The following is a 20,126-nucleotide window of genomic DNA, read 5'->3' as shown; positions in this document are numbered from 1 at the left end:
ACTGCTAGTAAAGCAGGCTCCCAGGCCGACCTTCAGACTGACTGCTGTTTCTGCTGGCTCCTCAGCGCCCTGTCTCCTTCTACAGTTCCTCTGATCTGTGTGTGGGGAGCGCCCATCCTGGCTTCTTCGTTCTGTCTCTCACGCCACCCTGGAGCCTGAGCCCAGAGCGCCACACACATGCAGACAGTGCTCTCCGCACAGCCACTCTTCCAGACTTACTTTCCCAAACTTTCTTGTGCGTTACAACTTCATCCCTGACGATTTTTTTGTCATTTGGATTAAGAGTCCAATTCTCTAGAGAAATTTTTACATGACATATGGGGCCTCCCTAACCCAGGACAACTTACCATGAATCCTCACCACGGGACTTAGGAGATGCCAAGAGTAATTTGAGTTAAGGCCCAAATCCACACGAAAACCAATTTATGGGTAAATCTCCAGCAGAAACACTGGTTTTCTTTTTACTTTTGTTTTAGCCAGAGTCAAAGCCAAAAATTAATTTTAATCTGACACATCTAGCTATATAAAGAGTTTTTATAATGATCCTTAAGTCTGGGTATCTTTTTGTTTTTTTTTTTAATTTCTGATTTTTAAAATGTTATTGGTTTTGGTTTTTTAATTTTTTTTAATTTCCTGTATATTGCACGTATGTCTGTGTGAGGGTGTCAGATCCCCTAGAACTGGAATTACAGACTGTTGTGAGCTGCCATGTGGGTGCAGGGAACTGAACCCTGGTCCTCTCAAAGAGCGGCTGGTGCGCTTTACTGGAGAGCCATCTCTCCAGCCCCACATCTGAGGATCTTTTAATATGTTACGGCACTATTAAATGTAAACGGTTTTTAGGTGTTACATGTTTTAAAAGGCAGCTACTTTATTCTGGACTACTTAAATGCATTGGGTTCGATAATATTCAATAACCGAGGGCTACTTGATCTGAGGCAATGTGCCCAGGGCAAACAGGAGCAGAATCCTCCTGATGACAGTCTCTGTGAGCTCAACTCCAGGGGAGGAGGAGCCATCCCTACACGGAGAGTCAAAAATAAGGCGCTACTAAACGCTACGAGGACCAGTACGGCATGTACCGCAAAGTTCAATCAGCGCATGCCAAGGGGAGCAGAGGCTGGTTCTCCTCCTCGATTATGTTTCAGATGAGAAGGAGCCCTTCAGCCAGAACCGGGAGAAGGAGGAGCCCTTCAGCCAGAACCGGGAGAAGGAGGAGCACTGCCTGAACTGGCACAGCATCCGTGCTGCTAGGGGCCCCTGGCACTTTTGGATGTAGAGTTTTGATACTTACTTATAAAAGTAAAGTTCACAAACACAGCTCACAAAAGCCAGGAGACATCTCAAAAAGTAGAATACAAGAATCTGAAAGAAACCCAGAGTTAAGAAACCGAGGTCAGCAACAGGAGCCGGCAAGCTTGTGCAGATGAAAAGGTCTACTCAGCTGCTGTCAGTGAACTGTGCTATGAACTGGTACAAGCCTCTTCGAGAGCTGAGTTTATTGAGAACCACACGGAGTTTCCAATCCCCAGACTCAGTGTACTCACTTCTTCTACTAGAAGAGGGCTGGGAGCCTCCATTCATAAGCACACCGACTGCAGCAACTATTAATTTAGTAAAAGGAACAAAATGTCCAATTATAAGTCCTGCTACCTCTAATTTAGAGAGCGCTAACCAAGCGTGAACACTCTGGCTACACGATGAAGAGGCTGATCAGTGCTCTCGTTTGTTGGTCTCCCTCTCCTCCCTCTCCCCTTCTAAGACAGGGTCTCATGCTGCAGTGCAGGCTAGTCTGAAACTCACTGTGGATCACAGGATGACCTCAAACCTATAGTAATCCCCTTGCCTCGGCCTTGCAAGTGCTAGGACTGTACACGTGAGCTACCTCATCTGGCTACAACAGCACAAGGCAAAAAGCCATAAAATTTTAACACTGAGTATTTACAAAATGCATCAGCATTACAGCTCTGGAAACTGCGTGCATGTGGAAAGGTGGGGACTGAGGTGCTTAACTCCTGTCTCCTACGTGTCTGTAATACTGGTTAACCAGTTCTATCATTAATGGCAAAAGATTAATAAGAATAACAATAAGGGTTGAATTGACTGGCTTTTAAGGTTTACTTATTTTTACTTTATGAGTGTTTTGCCAGAGTTCATACCTGTGCGCCACTTTCATGCTGTGCCCAAGAAGGCCAGAAGAGGGCATCAGACCGCTGAAACTGCAGTTAGATGGTTGTGAAGCACTGTGTGGGTGCTGAGAAGTGAACCCACATCCTCTGGAAGAGCAGCTAGTGCTCCTGAGCCACCCCTCCAGTCCCTTGATCAGTTGTTATGCTACAGAGCACGGTATGTTAGGCACACTGAATCCTTCCAGCATAACTCCCCTTCCATACACAACAGGATAAAGGTAAGTAGCCGACACCGCTACGAAGTGAGAGCCCATCTTAAGAGCAAATGAGAAACCTGATTTAAAAACAAGAGAAGGTCAGAGAAGCAAACTGGAAGCTCTGTGCCTTTGCCTTCTTGTAAGAATCTGTCGAAATAAAATAAAGATAAAAGTATACTCCACTAAAAATAGTAAAAGGAAGCAAAGGATGTGGAAGGGTAATTTACAGAAAGGGACATCTGAGTGACAAAAACATGAGGAATATTCCACCTGCTAATCCAGGGGGTACATCCACAGTGGGAAGCAGCTCAGATACATGGGAAAGTCAGAGGTGACAAACAGGAAGGCTAGGCTTCAAGGCTTCACAGACCAGAGCCAGGGCCTGGGTGTGGGGTCCCACTCGTGCATAGGACAGAGGAATTCACACAGATCCAGAGCAGAGAATACTCCAAGGGAGTAGCAAGGGGGAAAGGCAGCCCAGAGTAGAGTGCCAAGCATTATACCCTGCCCTTCACCCATACCCCACCCTATCTCCAGCATTAGGAAGTAGGGTTCCGACTACAGCAGTGATTCTCAACCTTCCCAGTGCTGCGACCTTTTTATATGGTTCCTTATGTTGTAGTGACCCTGAACCATAAAATTGTTTTCATTGCTACTTCATAACTATAATTTTGCTACTGTTATGAATCCTAATGTAAATGTCTAATATGGGATATCTGATATGCAGCCCCAAAGGTGTTGAGACACACAGGCTGAGAGCCACTGCTCTACAAGCTACAAGTGGGTCCCTATCAACTCAGGCTGGCAGAGCTAACAGGGAGACGACTGAAGTAGGAATAAAAACAGAAATCCTCCCTATGTATTCTTTTTTTTTTTCTTTTTTCTTTTTTTTCGGAGCTGGGGACCGAACTCAGGGCCTTGCGCTTGCTAGGCAAGTGCTCTACCACTGAGCTAAATCCCCAACCCCTCCCTATGTATTCTTTACATAGGGATTCTTTACATGTATCCCAGTTGTTTTTATTACCAACTTGACATAGCCTAGCATGGCCTGGGAAGAAAACCTCCCTTGAAGAACTGCCTTACTCAAACTAGTTTGAGGCCAGACCTATGAAAGACTGTTTCAACTAGTGACTGATGTAGGAGAGCCCAGCCCACTACGGGCAGCACTATCCCTTAGCAAATAGACCTGGACTGTACAGAAAGCTAGCTAGAAAGGTATGGTGGCACACACTTTAATGCCAACACTAGGGAGGCCGAAACAGAGAGATCTTTGTGACTTTGGGACAAGCCTTGTCTACAAAAACAAGAAAGCCAGATGATTAGGAGCCAGGGAGCACCCCTGTAAGCAGCATTTCTCCATGGTTTCTGTTTTACTCGGAGTGGGTTCCTGAGCTAACTTCCTTAATGACGGATTGTGACCTGGAAGTATAAGCCAAATATCCCCTTTTCCCTCCAAGTGGCTTTTATTCAGAATATATACACAGCCACAGGATGAAACTGGAGTATGTGCTGTTCATGTCACATACTCAGGTGACAGTGACAGAAGAGCTGGGAACAGCAAGTTCAATGTGAAGTGGCCATTCAACTAGAAACAGAAACTGTACGTGCTTCAAGCTGCTGGTTCTCCATTGAGTCCTCCCTCCATCTTATTTTTCCTTTAGCAAGTTCATAAGCAAAAGCAAAACTCTCAAGGCCAGAAACATGATACCTGGTAGAGAGGGAAAAACAGTGACCTGCCACTTTCTGTGTGTTTCCCTCTGACCATTGTGAAAAAGTGCAACTGTAACCACACCTTCCTTCCAAAGACTTCTCCTACTTTTCCCTCAAAGAACTGTAAGGCATGAAGGCAGACCAGGCTTGGCCACTGTCTCATCACATAACACAATGTACACTAAATAAAAGCTGTTCTACTGGTGTAGGTGAATGACGACAGCACAAACAATGCTTCCGGAGAAGAGGCACGTCAGTGAGGTGCTCAGCAGGTTAAAGAGTGCTTTCTGCACAAGCCTGACAAACTCAGCTTGGTCCAAGACACTAGATCAGAAGAATAGAAGAGAATGGAATCTAAGAGGCTGTCCTCTGACCTCCGCATGGCTCACAGACCCACATCCACACATGATCATACATACACAATTTAGAAGAGGAAAAAAGAAACCAGTTGGGTCCAACCACCCACAGACACAGTAACCTGGGAAATGGGGGAGGAAGGGAGCACTTGAGTCTGCAGAACATGGCAAGACTCCATCTCAAAGAAGAAAATGAAAAGAGGAAAGAATGAACTCAGCCTCTTGGCCATCAACAGATTTTGTTCCCTTTTCAAACTGCCCCAAGACTTACCTCAAGGTGGGTGTGAGTGCACCACCAGGTCAGCCAGCCCTTACCTTGTTAGTTTGCAGAATCCGTGCATGAAATGCAGCTGGCCAGGCATGCAGCAACAGGTAAGCGTAGGAGCGGATGGCATACACGGGGGAATATTCCCACGTCTGAAACCCCTTCCCGTAGATGAGGTAGTGTGTCTGAAAACAGAAACACATGTGTTATGCTAGCAAAGCCCCTTCAGAGGGCTTGCAGGTGAAGAGCCTGTGTTGAAATTGTTAAACACAAAATGACGAGCATTAACATCTGTAACTAATGAATAAGAAAAGAAGCACTGAGGCTGGAGAGATGGCTCAGAGGTTAAGAGCACTGACTGCTCTTCCAAAGGTCCTGAGTTCAATTCCCAGCAACCACACGGAGGCTGACAACCACCTGTAGTGGGGTCTGATGCCCTCTTCTGACACGCAAGTGTACATACAGATAGAGTACTCATAAACATAAAATAAATAAAAATCTGAAAAGAAACACATGACCTCATATTTTTAAATCAAGAAGCTAAAATTTTACTGGATTTATTCTCTTAAAATAATGTTTAACCAAAACAGAGAAACTGTAACTTTTATTTTCCTTAAGTTATACGCAGGAAGCATCTTCTGTTTTTTGATACGAACTGTGATCTGGTAACTTCCAAACTTTCTGTAATAGGAAGTCAGTAAAAAAAAAAAAAAAAAAAAAGAAAAACCATAAACAAACAAAAACCTCAAGAAACAGCACTGCAAGTGGAGTATGAGTAACACTGCTGTCCTCGTGAAGGCCACGCTTGCTGTGACGACACACTGCGACCTAGAGCAACTTGAAGAAAGGGCTCATTCCTTCTTCTGTGTTGTTGTTGTTATTATTATTATTATTATTATTATTATATTTTTTATTATTTAAAACAACTTTCCAATTTGAATACATTTTAATCATATCCTTCCTCTCCCCTGTGCCTCTAGATCCTCTCCCCATCCCTATTCACCCTATTTTTAAATTCTTTCTCAAAAAAGAAACAAAGACTCAATACAACAAGAAAACAAGATAAAATCCCACCCAGAAAGGAAAAACAAACAAACACCAAACGGTAACCAAATCAAAGCACACACAACAAAACCGTGGGTCCGTTATAGGTTGGTCACTACTCCTGACCATGAGGCCTGTCCTGGAGACATTGATATACCCAGTGCCACTTTATCGGGCAAAACCGATTTTCCCTCTCTGGGTAGGGAAAAATGACAGTTCAGTTGTTAACCTTTACCCTAGTTGCTAGGTTTTCATTCATTCACTTAAAAAAAAACCATCGAGATAAAATATAATAAAATAAAACAAAAACTACCACATTGAAGTTGGACAAGACCAATAGAAGGAAATTCAGTTCCATGTGACAGTTAATCATGGAAAGCAGTGAAGACAGGAACTCACTCAGGGCAGGAACCTAGAGGCAGGAGCTGAGGCCGAGGCCAGGGAGGGGTGCTGCTCACTGCCTGGCTCCCCATGGCTTGCTCGGCTTGTTTCTTATAGAACCCAGAACTACCAGCCCAGGGATGGTGCCACCCACAGTAGGCTGGACCCTCTCCATCAAATCACTAATTAAGAAAATGCCCTATAGGCTCGCCCTACAGTTCGTCTTATGGAGGCCTTTTCTCAATTGAGGCTCCTTTTCTAATGATTCTGGCTGTGTCAAGCTGACATAAAACTAGCCAGCACAACTATTTTGGCAAACATAAGAAGAAATAAACTTTCAAAGCTGGAAGAATGTAGCTTCTGTCTAGGAAATGGGATCTAGGCACGAGGAAAATGCCTCAAGTTTTATTTCCCTCAACTTTTGGAGTGATTGTTAGCTTTAAAACCTACATCCACAAGCATTACTTAAGACTTATAAAACCATTTAGAAGATCATTGACCTTTGAGTGTCAGCTAACAGTCATAGACTTCAATAATAATCAAATCAACAATTTGGCTTTCTTTTTAGACCTATGTTATTAATGTGTGCATATCTGCATGAGTGAAGGCATCTGTGCCCGTGGAGACCAGACGAGGGCATCAGATTATTTTTATTTTGAGACGGGGTCTCTCTATGTAACCCAGGCTGGCCTAGAACATAAGAGCTGCCTGCCTCTGCCTCTAGACGGCTGATTAAAGGCCTGTGCCACCATGACGGGTGTCATAGTTTGCTTTGGCGCTGGAGTCGCCTACATTTGAGCTGCTGGACCGTGAACTATAATCCTCATCACAAACACAAATCAACATTTTTTCAGAATATAAAAGTGAAAACAATTGACTTTAGTGTTTTCCACACTTAACATTCTCCACGTTTAATTAGTCCGAAGTACCAAATCAAGATCAAAGGCCAAATCCCAGAACTAGGGGCTAGGGATGTAGCCCAGTGGTAAAGGATTTGCTTCGAATGCCCAAAACCGTGGGTTAGATCCCTCGGATTGCAAAAACTAAAAGCCCGCTAAGGAGATCACCTACTGGTTCCCAGTAGTTGAATGTTTCATCACAGTCTGAGATGTTGCTCAGAAGGGCAGCGCACAACCTTGCAGAGAGCAGACACTTGAAAGCAGTGGATCCTTCCGGGGCCCAGACTTGCCCTGCTTTATTTCCAGACCTGCCCAGAAGGAAAAAGCAAATCATTAGTGTTATTCGGAAGGTCCTGCTAGGGAACACTAAACAGGACAGAAAGGACAGTAATGGCAAGAGACAGCAACACAATAAAGCCATTCATCATACACCTTGGCTTGTTTCGCCTCAAGCCAGCTAATCACTCACATGAAGACCACAATGCTCTCACTCTCCATTTCTTCCTTAAAGTCATTCCTTATGACGACTTTATTTCCTCCTCCTTCAAATGAATGAGGCCTAATAAAAGGTGCAGGTGCAGAGCTCCTGTTCCCATATGCTAACAACCTACAAGTTACCAGAAAGGAGGCTGGGGGGTTCAAGAGCTGGAGGCGCAGAGGGAGGAAGAAACCAGTAAACTGCAGTGAGACTCGGGTATAAGAGGCATACTCTCCTGCCAAAGGCTCCCACAAAGGCTCGGCTAACTCTACCAACGCGAAGCCTCCTCATGTAGGTTGAACCTGAAGCATGGCAGACCCTCGCTGCAAAGATGCAGGGACCTGCAGAGGGGAGAAGAGCGACGCGAACTCGGACGCTCTCACAAGAGGCAGGAGTAAGAGAGCCGGACTGCGTAAGCAGACCGCCGACCCCGGTGGAGAGCAGAGCCACGGCCCGCAGCAAAGAGCAGAGGAGTGCAGACCCCGGCTCGCGGCCGAGACCCCTGGAGCCGCCCGACCCTCCCGCCGGCCACGCCCTCCAGCCACACACGCACTCCGGCCGCGGCTCCACGCCTGCCTCTCGGCTGCCCAGTAACTCCCGTAGCTTCTCCGCGGCTGGGCCCGCGTCCCCGCCGCTGCCGCTACCGCCGCCACTGCCGCCGCCGCCGCCACCGCCACCGCCGCCCTTGAGGCGCTGCCGGGCCCTTCGGCTCGCCATGCCTAGTACCAGGAAAGGATAGAACTCTGCACGCTACGAAATCAGTGAAGGCGCAGACATTGCTTGGCTGGGAAACGGTGTCCGCCGAGGGACAAAAATCCTTGACATGCGCAATAAAAACTGAAATATTGTGTCAGTGGACCAATTGGGACGAAGGCCAGAGCAGCAGCACTCGCTAGCCCTCCCACTTCTGATGCTGGATATTCTTCCTTCCTTTAATTTGCATCCTCCACTTCTCAGCACTCCACCTTGCCAAAGCTACAATGTAGTGTGAGGAGGTATAGCACAGCTGCCTACCCAAGGAGAGGTCTCTAAAAGGTTACTTCAACATGTAATGCCGTGCCTAGTTGAGAGTGATGGAGGCAGCCAATAGTTCCTGAGAGACAAACCAGTGAGGACAGAATTCAGACTGAGAAGTGAAAACCTGAAGAAATGCTATGCAGACAATAAAAGCAGGCAGATGTCACTGACACTGCTATAACGGGGCTGGAGGTAGCTTTTACATACGTGCTTTTTAATTCTCTCACCCTCCTTGCTTTCACTGTTAAGGAAGCCAAGGCCCAAAGTGCTTGGATAATAAATGGAGCTGTATTCCATTATGGGAACTGAGTACAAACACATACTATTCTCACTACATTAACAAAACAAACAAAAAAAAAGAAAGAAAGAAAAAAGAACAAAAGCTCTTGTTGGGAGTGGTTTTTTGTTTGTTTGTTTGTTTGTTTTGTTTTGTTTTTTAAGGGGAAGGGGTCTGGACTTGGTCTCAGGGGTCTTTCCCAAAGCTACGTTACAAAGACAACTCTAGGTGATTGCTCACCCAATCCTAACAGCAGTGCTGCCGACCGTAGAGATACATGCATAGAGGATTCTAGAGGAAACACTGAGCTTGACAGAGTCCCCAAGGGTTACAATGCCACTTCCTGCGTCTTAAAAATGGAGATAGATCATTTATGTCAGTTCCCATACAGTCATTAATTACCAGCCCACATCCAATCAGTAGGACACGCATGTATCCGTATTTCCTTTGATGAAGACTGAGGAGAGAGCAGCAAGGATGTGAACAGAGCAGAGCCTTGGTCAGACCGTCTGCAAATGCCAGCCCTGGTTCTGACACTTTGGGTTCTATGACTTCAACAGCCAAGGATGAAGAATAGCGGTCTCACAGTGATAATCTCAAATGTGTAACACATGCCAGAAAGAGGAACTGGAAATGTGGTATATATATGGTATATATATTTAAATACACGTGACAAGATGTACAGGTTCCATAGCCTCTTCAGCAAGAGAGCAGCTAAAGTACAAAATTCTTATATTGTTTGTTGTTTCAGTCATTACTCGAGATCAAAAAACTGAAGCACAATAAAGTCACCAGCAATTGGGTTGTAGGTAGGGGGTGTTTTTGTTCCGGTTGGTTTTTTTTTTTTTTTTTTTTTAGACAAGGCTTCACTATATAGCCTTGACAGGTCCCTGAGTACCAGAATCAAAGCACACCATCACCTATACATCGGCCCATCTATACATTTAAATGGTATAAAATCTTTAGGGTCCATCAACAATACTTGGGTCACCACAAAAAAACAGACACAAAACAAACAGACAAAACAAACAAAACAACCCACCAGAGTCTGGAAAGGAGCAAGCTTCAAATTGCTCTTTTTCACCCACATACAACATACACTGTAGCCTATCGAGGTGAAACGTGGAGCTCTCTTTGAATCTCTTTCCTGAACTGGGACTGCATTGCTGCTGCCAGCTGTGGGGTGAGGGCCTTATCACAAGTCTGATAGGTCAATCTGTAGCAGAGACTGACCTGTTGAGTCTCTGGATGCTGGAAACGATCGAGGAACTGTATGGAAACGATAGTGTCCTGGGACACTGCTCGGGCTACAGTGTGAAACTCCAGTTCATCAAATGTGTTCTTTTCATCTAACCAGAAACTAACATCATGCACATAGCATGGAGGATAAAGAGAATAGCTTTTAAAGTGTTCTATTTTCCCAGGGGCAAATCTTTTCAGGAAACGGTTATCAAAAGTCCACAATATTCTCCAATCAGAAATATCATAGGCAAGCATAACCAATAAGTCCAAATTTATAGAAACAAACACAAAACACTGGTGTTTGTGTTTAACAATCGTGGATGTGACAATAGACCCAATAATAAGATTCTCAGTACAATCTGGGCCAAAATCAAGAGACTTCACATGAATTACATAATCCTTTCCATTTGGTTGAAGGACAAAATCCACTGACATGCTCAAACTGGAGTCCTCCTGCAACGTCTGGGCCAGAAAGTTACCTAGAGTATCCTTCAGGTGATCCAGCAGTGGCGGAAGGCAGCTCTCCTTCGTATTCCTATTAAACCCAAGGATGAATAAAGTCTCGTGGAATGCTGGCATAGTAAAGGGTAAAATATGGCACTTCCGAAAGACAGGTCCACTGAGGACGTACAGAGAGCCTGGGAGGAATTCTGGAGAATGGATGACAGGTTCAGCGTGGACAAGAAGAGAAGGCCTGAGGTGGAGCTTGACCTGTTCACAGACTCCTTCCTGAGCGGCTTTGCAGCCATCTCTCGCAGGACTCTTGGGAAGGGTACACCCTGAACCTGAGTCAGGAATTTCTTCAATGTCTTCTGTTATTTCACCATTCAGGAGCTCAGAACATGAGCTATCTTCATGTAGACAAATCCAAAAGGTAGGCAGAAGGTCACAGGCTACTGGAGGGAGGACACTGGGGCCTCCCTGTGACAACAAAGGGAGGGGACACCTCAGCCTTTTTAAGGGAAAAGTTTTGCCCAATTCAGCAATGAGCTTCTCATTGATGGTTCTGATAGGATGACAGGAAGGTGCTTCAAGGAACCGCCTGTTTAAACACATAAAATAACTTCTCACTGACAATAATAATTATAAGTGCTAGAATTAAAGTCATCTGTTCTTATATAGAAAACAAGTATCCTTAAACTGATCCTGAAAATGAATCATTTGTCATATGGAGAAATAGCATGTTGGTTTGGTTTGGGGTGATTGTTTTTGGTTTGGGTTTTTTTAATATTTGGGGTTTTTTTGTTTGTTTGGCTTTGTTTTTGTTTTTGTTTTTTGTTTTTTTGGTTTTTTTTTTTTTCAATTACAGGAGCAAATTCTGGTCTTGGGCATGCTAGGCAAGTTACTCTACCACTGAACTATACTTCCAGGCCAGAGAATTAACATATAATCTGCTACCACCCCTATTTTGTAACAGCCTGGCAAGTGCCCACAGAACCAACATCATCTACCATACATTCAAAATGCAGTAACCATTAGACAATCATGGTACAACTAGGGACAGAAGAGATTCCCTGCTAAATGAAAGATTAACTGCAGGGCTGGAGAGACAGCTCAGAGGTCAAGAACACTGGCTGCTTCTCCAGAGGACCTGAGTTCAATTCCCACAGGGCAGCTCGGACCTGTCTATAACTCCAGTTCCAGTGGACCTGGCACCCTCACACAGACATGCAGGCAAAATGTCAACACACGCAAGATTACCTGTTCAGCTTTCCTGGAAGGGCTTCTGGTTCTGTAAAGTAAAACCATCGGTCCTCCAGTCTGACTCTGAATGTTCTGGGCCGAGAGCTTTCAAAGGGTAGGCTCTGGGTGAAGATATAGGTCAAAGCACCTTCTATATGAAAAGGCCTATCCTGACTCCTGCCAGAATAAATGAACAAATAACTTTAAGCCTTATATATTTATATTTAATTTAGGTTAAATTAACTATATATACACATATATAATATATTCATGTTTATACATACAAACATATATATAGATTATAGATATAATTTAATATATATGTATACATACACACACATATATGTGTGTATATATGTGTATGTGTGTATATATATATATATATATATATATATATATATATATAAAGGCTTCCATTACATCAGGAAATTGGAAATGAAAAGGTCTGCTTTTAATTTTTTTTTTTTTAATGCTTCATGCAAAAGCTGAAAGGGGAGACGGTTTAGGCCCATGGCATTACTTACCTATACCCAGTACACTTGTATCCTGGCACAGCCTCACAGCTAAAGGGACACACATCACTTAAAATGAGCCCTCCCAGGGCTGCCATGGCAACTACTTGCCAACTGTTATGCCACTCCCTCTGGGGCTTGTCAGCAGGAGTTCCACCTTGTCCTCTACACAGTGCCACATGGACTTCTCCTTCCTTTGCAAGGACATCAGCACAGCTTAAAAGGGACAAACACCAGGAAGTTATCAGAAACAGAAATTACCAAAGGAATGAACAATACACACATGGTCTAACTCTGACATAACTAAAGTTAATCTTATTTGCCGTGCTCTAGTAAACCTAAGCATATAACAAGTCTACCAGTGCCCCCACAACAACACTGGTCACCAGCTTTGCTTGTGCTTTGTTTTCCTGTGTGCCACAGAAAGGCCCGGAGTCCGTAAAGCTCTTGTATAGAATTCACCATTTGCATTGCTTCTCCCCACTATGCTCTCTGCCTATTCTACAGGTCAGGGCTGGGCTGAGCACTATGTCATCGTGCATGAGGCTCTGGCTTTAATAATCACCATCCACACGACTCGTCTATATTCCAACTCCCTAACTTAAAATACTGCCTTTGCTAAAGGTTTCTCAACACCTAAGCCCAGTGAGGCCTTCCACCACTATCAGTTTGGTATACTGATGTAAAGCACTATTTTAAATTCAAAATCATTTTAAGAAGCAGCTATTAGCAGCCCCAGTTTATAGATGGGGGGGGGCAGTTAAGGGCTAAACTTGCCGACAGTTTTAACTAGTAAATGGTGAGCTGGGATTTGAACCCAGGCCCTGTGGCTCTTAAATTCATGCTTGTAGTCAAGCTATAATGACTCTTACTATTTTGCATTTTAAAGACATTTTTGAGGTGGGCTGGAGTGAGGATTCGGCAGTTAAGAGCACTAGCTGTTCAGAAGTTCAATTCCCAGCACCCATGAGGGCGACACCCATCAGTAGTACATCTAGTCCCAGGGGATCCAATGCCCTCTACATGGGACCTCCCTGGGCAGGAGGCACACAAATGTTGCACAGACATGCGTCCCAACGAAACATCCATATCCATAATTTTTTTAAACGAACAATTTGAGGCTATCTAGGTGACCAATGGGTAATAGTGCTTGCCACCAAGCCAGGATGGAAGGAGGGTCAACTCTTAGAACTAGGGTTATATGTATCTCTTTAAGACACGATTATGGGTTTCTCTGGGTTTTATCTTCTTTCCTCATGTATCCCAGCAACTTATTTCCCCAACCACAAAGTCTGTGTACGATAACTTGGTTATGGACACCTGGAAACATTTTCCATGCGAGGACTCGTCTTTCCTCACCTCTGGAAAAACTTGGCAAGCAGTTCCCTGTTCTTAGCTACTCCAGCTTTTCGTCCACAGTGCGGGAAATTGAAATAAATTCGATCAAACTCCCTCTCGTCTGCTAGCAAGGCGTGTGCCAGCTGGGTGCAATCCACACCAAAACGCACTTCAACACCTGACAAAGTTTAAAGGCGTGAAATGTAGACCAAAAGTCTTAAAATCTGTAATCTGGACAAACACCACCACCCCGCAAACCACGCAGATCAGCCCATGCCTGAGCACACAAATGCATCCACGTGAGCGCTCCCAGGAGGTGCACTCGCATTCCTCAAGCGAGCCACACCCCCACGCTCTGGGCGGGGCCTCGCTGAGGGCGGGGACCCGCTACCTCGTTCGCGCAGGCGCTGTAGGTTCTCTAGAGCCACGGGATCTCCCTCCAGATCCGCCCGGTGCTGGAAGCCGGTAGCGGTAACACTGACGTCAGGATCCAGGCCGTCGATCAGAGAAGCGGCGAAGGAGAAATTCCCCTCCCCAACCAACAGGAGGCGCCTAGGAACCATGGCCTCCTCCGGCTCCCTTACGGCGATCTCTAGGGCGCACATTCTTACGTCACTTCCTTCGCATAGACCTCACCTTCCCCCTCCCTACTCCACCCGGCACTAATTGATGACGCACCAACAGCTTGTAGTTACCTGAATAAACATTTATAGAGTCCCTGCTAGGGGAGCTTGAAGCGTAAAAGTGAAATTGAGCTCTTGGCCTTGCCCCTTCACCTTCGTGCGCCTCCAAAGGCTCGTTTTCCTTTCAGTGCACGGACGGTCGTACACGGACAGCCCTGAGTGTTTTCGCCACCCTTGCTTGAGGTCACATTAACAGTCACTAACTGAGGGGTGAGGCGAGTCCTGCGTATTCCAGAGGCACAGGGCTCTGGAACTGTATTATCTCCTGAAATGGCTGCCTCCTGTTCTCTCAGCTACTCATCATATTTCCAGGTGTTTGTATATCCTATTTTCAAGAAGTAACTTGAACGCCTGTTTTGTTCCATGGCACTGTGAGAGCAGTTAGGAGGTATATGGATGGACTACAATTGACCTACCTACTGTCAAGATGACAAATGAACACAGCAAAAGAGGCAACTCAAATAGAATGGGGTGTGTACCTACCGTGAATGCAGGAATTCGGGACGCTATAAATGAAGCGTACACAAGGGGAAGCCCTACCAAGTTGGGGAAGGGAGGTATAGATTCCCTGAAGTCAGCCTGAACTAAAAGTTGATTGGGGGAGGGGAGCTCATTTTATCCAGATAAAAAGAATTAAAAAGACAGAAGGAACAATGTTCATAAAAGTGAAAAAAAGTTTGACTGGCTGAACACAGTTGGCTGGAGAGTGAATAGCAGGTGACATTGTAGCGTTAAAAAGGGGCCGGGCCAAATAGTGTTGTAACCATTTAATAACCTAACCCTTATTCTGAGAATATAGAAAGCCACTAAAAGTCCAGTATGGCAGCCAGTAGGAGGCTGATGCAGGAATTTTATAAGAGCTCTCAAAATGTAAAGTGAAAAACTTTGAACTCATTTAAAAAAAAAAAAAAACACTGAAGCTACCTTATTGATTTGGTAAGGGCTTTTTGTTCTTGACAATCCTGATCAGGTGGCCTTCAGAAAAACCAACTTTCTGCCCAAGATCACATTTGAAAAGAAGATCTAGCACCCTAACATTGAGGAGATGGGGCGTGTCTGTCTGGCAGTAGTTAGCTGAAAACTGAATGATTCCCAGCCACCAAGAATGACAAGGTATTCCACTTCCTCACAATGCCGGGCATTGATTCCCAGCCACCAAGAATGACAAGGTATTCCACTTCCTCACAACGCTGGGCAATGATTCCCAGCCCAAGCACCCACCCTGGTCTCTAAAGACCATAAAAAATATGTCAGAATGCTCAAGGATATGCAAAGAAATATGGGGGAAAGTGACCTGTAGACTAAACTCTCCCATGAGTGGTCCCACCAAGTTTGAGCACAGACCTCAATCAGTAATTCACATACTCAAAAAGGAGAACTCTCCAGGAAGCTGACTTCCCTACCTATTGTTTGTGGCAGTTGCTAACTTTGTCGTTTTCTTAGTCAAAAGTGGTCTAGGTAGCCTATAAAGTAAAATTTAAAAGTCTAGGTGTTATGGGCCGGAGAGAAGGCTCAGTGGTTAAGAGCACTAACCTGTTCTTCCAGAGGTCCTGAGTTCAATTCCCAGCAATCAGTTGGTGGCTCACAACCTTCCGTGATGGGATCCAATGCCCTCTTCTGATATGTCTGAAGATAACTACACCGTAGTCATATATATAATAAATCATTTTTTAAAATCCAGGTGTTCTAACAACAGCAACCACTAAGATATTTAAACTTGGAAGCCAATATAATTTATTTTCAAAAACCCACTTTTCCTATGGATAAAAGGATTAGTCACGAACAAGGTTAATGACAAAGAAACCCAATAAAAGGCTGTTTGCAGTACAAGGGACAAAAGGAGACAGTGATCTGAACTGCAAATTGGCCATAAAGATGAAAAGTAGCAGACTGATTCAGAAGTCAGCAGGACTTAGTGACTGACTGATCAAATGTCCTTGACAACTGACTGGATGGCTGTCCTCTCAGACTGTGGGTCAGCCTCACCTCTAAACACTAGGCCTGCTGGGCTTTCTGGGTCCACATACCCAGTCATCCTGCTGGTGGTGACATCAGGCTCATACCTTCACAAAGGTAGATGATGTGAGGACAGTCACCTACAGTCCCATCCTTCACTGCTATGGTATTGGGTTTGCCTGCCTGTGAAAGGCAGTCGGGTTGTGTCTCTCAAACCATGACCATCTGTCTGTGGTGATCTGCACACCTTTGTTAGCAGAACTGGAAAGATCAGGTTTGGAGACATTAATGAACATGGAACTGCCATATAAAAATCCCCGCTTTCTGAAAATTTCCAGCAAATCACTGTATTCACCATCAAGTTACACATCAATAATACAGGTACCATCTTGCTCCTAAGTCCAAGGACCAGACTTACTTAATAACAAAAGGTTGGGCTTCTGGTTGCTTGCCAACAATCTAAAATACAGATACTTACTGTCTGCTGTGCGCAAAGAACTATTGTTTGGGAGGATATGTAAAAACAATGAACAAAACACAGCATCTGTCCTTTATACATATGGTGTTCAGTAGATAACATATTGCTTGTTCTTGTACCTATGACAGAAAGATATAAATTTTCACAGAAATAAGCTATATATTTAAGACGGAAAGATACATAAATGTTCACAGAAAGTGAAGAATGTGAACAGAACACCTTTGTGAGGCAAAAAGAGAGCTAATTTATTCAGGCTGACCTAAAAAAGTTATCGTTAATTGTTTATCGTGTTATCTGATTACTCAGTTTTTTACCTTTCATTCTCTCAGAGGCAATAGACTCGTACCTCAGCTCTTACATCTCGATCTCACTAAAACATTCAGCTAATTGTTCATACAATGTTGGGGATGCTGATATGTGGATCAAGGAATGTGGGACAGTGGCATTTATATAGTCAGTCATCCAGTGCTGCTGATTGACAGGACAGACCAGTGGGTACAGATTCTCGAAGAGGAAGAATCAGACACATATAAATTATGCTTGAACAAAAGCGTAGCATGTTAATAAGGTGTGCCCATATTAGCACATTGACCTTTAAAGCAGAGGAGAAAGGGACAACTTTCCAGCTCTCTGGTAAGCTTTTATGTTTTCTGTTTTTCCAGAGACAAAACCTTGTCTGTTACCTCAGAAACCCACACTATGGCAGCCTTATTTATGCTGATGGTCACGGTGAGGTGTGGACAGACTGGAATAACATGTCCAAGTTTTCTCAGTACGGATGGAGATGCACCACTAATGAAAACTCGTATTCAAACCGTACCCTGATAGGCAACTGGAACCAGGAAAGATATGACATAAAGAATGTTGTACAGCCCAAACCCTTGCCTTCCCAGGTAATATAGCTTTTTCTTCTTCTGTTTCTTTCTCTTAGAAAACGAATGCCAATGGCCACGGGAGATTTTCTGTATAGAATGATGAGAGACCATCCCTCAGCAGGACCACCTAGCCCACTTTAGCATCAAGTTGAATATTCCCAGTCACTTATCAGATGATAAGTGGATCTCATTTTCTCTTGCTTTGTTTGGATCTTGCCTGTTAATCTACAGAAAGACAGATTGTCTTCTGACTCAGGCTAGCTTCTCCTCTGGATTTGTTTACCTGAACCTTGCCCTTCAGTCTCCTAAACAAACATCCAATGGTTAACCTCTAATCTACTTCATATGACAGAGCAACTGAATTCATGTTACACTGTCCCTTACTTCTTTTCTTTTTTCTTTTTTTTTTTTTTCTTTTTGTCGGAGCTGGGGACCGAACCCAGGGCCTTGCGCTTGCTAGGCAAGCGCTCTACCACTGAGCTAAATCCCAACCCCTGTCCCTTACTTCTTGGTGTTAGCTATAGGCTACTAGATTTCTTTTGAATCTAGTTGTTGTTGTTGTTGTTGTTGTTGTTGTTTTAAAGGTTTATGCTGGGCAATGGTAGCACGTGCCTTTAATCCTAGCACAAAGGAGGCAGAGGCGAGCATACCACAAACAAAACAAAAACTCCGTGTGTGTGTGTGTGTGTGTGCATTTGTGTGTGTGTGTCTGTGTGTGTGTGTCTGCGTGTGTGTGTGTGTGTGTGTGTGTGTGTGTGCGTGTGTGTGTGTGTGTGTCTGTGTGTGTGTGTGTGTGTTTGTTTGCATGTGGATCTGTGCAAGGAGTCAGATCCCTGGAACTGGAGTTACAGTTGTGAGCTGGTATGTGGATGCTGAGACCTGAACCCAGATCCTCTGGAAGAATTGTCAGTACTCCAAACTGCTTAGTCATCTCTCCGGTCCCAACTACTATCTACAGAGATAGATTCTCAATCTATTACTTTTTCTTTCTAGTTTGGACACGGCTTCGAAACAACATACGATGCAAGCTACAACAGCAAAAAGCCACAATCAGCACATAGTAGGTGGACTCCTGTCATTATTCCTTAACTCTAAGCACTCATCGCAGCTCCGGGCATATAGAAGGAACTCAAGCCCAAGATGAACTTGTGATGACGTGAACAATTTCTCTTTCGTCTCAGTTTTGACAGGCCTAAGAAAAGGTATGAGCTGTCACTAAACTCTTTGTTGATTGTTTTCCCGTTGTCTTTCCTTCCCATAGGATTTAAACGAGAGCCTCATTGGTTCCCTGGACATCAACCTGAGCTGGATCCTCCTCATTACAAATGCACAGAAAAGTCAACTTCTATGAATAGCTACTCAAAGCCTCAACCCACTCATTACTCTTGGTGTGTATATGACCCGAAATGAACCAATCTTAGGACCAGGAATCTAAGAAAGAAGATGTAGCTTCATTTTTTTCTGGAGTAGACTGTAGAAAGGAGCACATTCTGAGCGGTCTCAAACATCATTCTTAATATGCTTTCTGACTAAATAAAAGCACAACGCACAAAAAAAAAAAAAAAAAAAAAAAAAAAAAAAAAAAAAAAAAGAACCTCTATTTTTGTTTACCCTCACTGTTCTGGTGAATTTTTATCAACTTAACACAAACCTAAACATACCTGGGAAGAGGGAATTTTAATTGAGAAATTATCTCCATATGATTGGCCTGTAGGCAAGCCTATAATAAGTGTATTTTCTTGATTAATGATTGATGTGGGAGGGCCTATCCCACTGGGGGGTAGTGCCACTGCTGGGCTGGTGGCCCTGGGTGCATTAGGAAAGCAGGTTGAGCAAGCCATTGGAGAACAAGCCAGTAAACATCCACGTCATCTTCTACCTCCAGTTTCCAGTCTTGAGTTCCTATCCAAATTTTCCTGGATAATGAACTTAAAAGCTGTAAGTTGAAATGAATTCTTTCCTCCCCATGGTGTTTTAGCCCATCAGTAGAAACCTAATTAGGACAGTATATAACTGCAGTGTCAGTGTGTTTGTGTGTGTGTGTGTGTGTGTGTGTGTGTGTGTGTGTGTGGTGTGTGGTGACAATAAGGGGAAAGATATGAATCTAAAAAAGAACAAGGTTATTTGGGAGGTTCTGGAGGGAGAAAAGGAAAGGGGGAAAGGTTGTAACTACAATCTCTAATATTAAATAATTTTTAAAACAGAATCAAACCAAAGGTTCATGAATGGTAGGCAAGTACCATGAAACACATCTCCAGCTCTCTAAGAAACATGCATTTGCCTAGGCTCTCTACCAAAACCAGGATTGGGCCTATGACTCCTTCAAAGAGCATTTGTCCTAGCATGCTTAGGACCCTGACTTGGATCCCCAGCACCAGAGGGCAACAGAGAGAGAAATGTAGACTACACACACATATACATATACATATACATATACATATACATATACATATACATATACATATACATACACATACACATACACATACACATACACATACACATACACATACATACACACACATACACACACACACACACACACA

The 20,126-nt window shown here is 44.0% G+C and overlaps 3 protein-coding genes across 5 annotated transcripts in view; 1 reads left to right on the top strand and 2 right to left on the bottom strand.

Moving 5' to 3' along the window:
* Positions 1-8,358, bottom strand: part of Alg9 (ALG9 alpha-1,2-mannosyltransferase) — a 60,544-nt gene extending 52,186 nt beyond the window's left edge. Inside the window, exons 1-4 of the mRNA XM_032909677.1 lie at positions 8,073-8,358; positions 7,214-7,349; positions 4,768-4,902; positions 1,295-1,365 (exon numbers count right to left, since the gene is read on the bottom strand). Coding sequence (XP_032765568.1) covers positions 1,295-1,365; positions 4,768-4,902; positions 7,214-7,349; positions 8,073-8,236 — 506 coding nt within the window. The 5' untranslated portion in view covers positions 8,237-8,358. The remainder of the gene's footprint in view (positions 1-1,294; positions 1,366-4,767; positions 4,903-7,213; positions 7,350-8,072) is intronic.
* Positions 8,359-9,452: 1,094 nt separating this feature from the next.
* Positions 9,453-14,242, bottom strand: Fdxacb1 (ferredoxin-fold anticodon binding domain containing 1). Its single transcript, XM_032910763.1, has 5 exons — positions 13,980-14,242; positions 13,610-13,766; positions 12,263-12,466; positions 11,757-11,915; positions 9,453-11,097 (listed from the first exon to the last, which is right to left on the bottom strand). Exons 1-5 carry the CDS (start codon positions 14,191-14,193, stop codon positions 9,921-9,923), a joined length of 1,911 nt encoding a protein of 636 aa, XP_032766654.1. The 5' UTR covers positions 14,194-14,242; the 3' UTR covers positions 9,453-9,920.
* Positions 14,243-14,319: 77 nt separating this feature from the next.
* Positions 14,320-19,130, top strand: C8H11orf1 (chromosome 8 C11orf1 homolog). 3 transcript variants are annotated; one of them, XM_032910713.1, is made up of 4 exons: positions 14,320-14,583; positions 17,368-17,598; positions 18,574-18,640; positions 18,842-19,130. In XM_032910713.1, exons 1-4 carry the CDS (start codon positions 14,542-14,544, stop codon positions 18,988-18,990), a joined length of 489 nt encoding a protein of 162 aa, XP_032766604.1. In that variant the 5' UTR covers positions 14,320-14,541; the 3' UTR covers positions 18,991-19,130. The 3 variants fall into 3 exon arrangements, with proteins under 3 accessions (XP_032766604.1, XP_032766605.1, XP_032766603.1); XM_032910712.1 differs by lacking the exon at positions 14,320-14,583 and adding an exon at positions 16,516-16,608; XM_032910714.1 differs by lacking the exon at positions 17,368-17,598.
* The last annotated feature ends 996 nt before the right edge of the window (positions 19,131-20,126 follow it).

This window comes from Rattus rattus, chromosome 8 (assembly GCF_011064425.1).
Source record: "Rattus rattus isolate New Zealand chromosome 8, Rrattus_CSIRO_v1, whole genome shotgun sequence".
Lineage (NCBI taxonomy): Eukaryota > Metazoa > Chordata > Mammalia > Rodentia > Muridae > Rattus > Rattus rattus.
This window is presented reverse-complemented; position numbering and strand designations above follow the sequence as displayed.

Bases quoted from the DNA above. Each gene is read 5' to 3' on its own strand.
- Fdxacb1 (XM_032910763.1), bottom strand. From the start codon at position 14,193: ATGTGCGCCCTAGAGATCGCCGTAAGGGAGCCGGAGGAGGCCATGGTT. The intron at 12,467-13,609 runs GTGAGGAAAGAC...GTCCCTTTTAAG, and splicing joins CTTGCCAAGTTTTTCCAGAG to CTGTGCTGATGTCCTTGCAA. The intron at 11,098-11,756 runs GTAATCTTGCGT...GTGTTTAAACAG, and splicing joins CTTCCAGGAAAGCTGAACAG to GCGGTTCCTTGAAGCACCTT.
- C8H11orf1 (XM_032910712.1), top strand. From the start codon at position 16,516: ATGAACATGGAACTGCCATATAAAAATCCCCGCTTTCTGAAAATTTCC. The intron at 16,609-17,367 runs GTACCATCTTGC...CTGTTTTTCCAG, and splicing joins GTTACACATCAATAATACAG to AGACAAAACCTTGTCTGTTA. The intron at 18,641-18,841 runs GTAGGTGGACTC...TCCTTCCCATAG, and splicing joins AAAGCCACAATCAGCACATA to GATTTAAACGAGAGCCTCAT.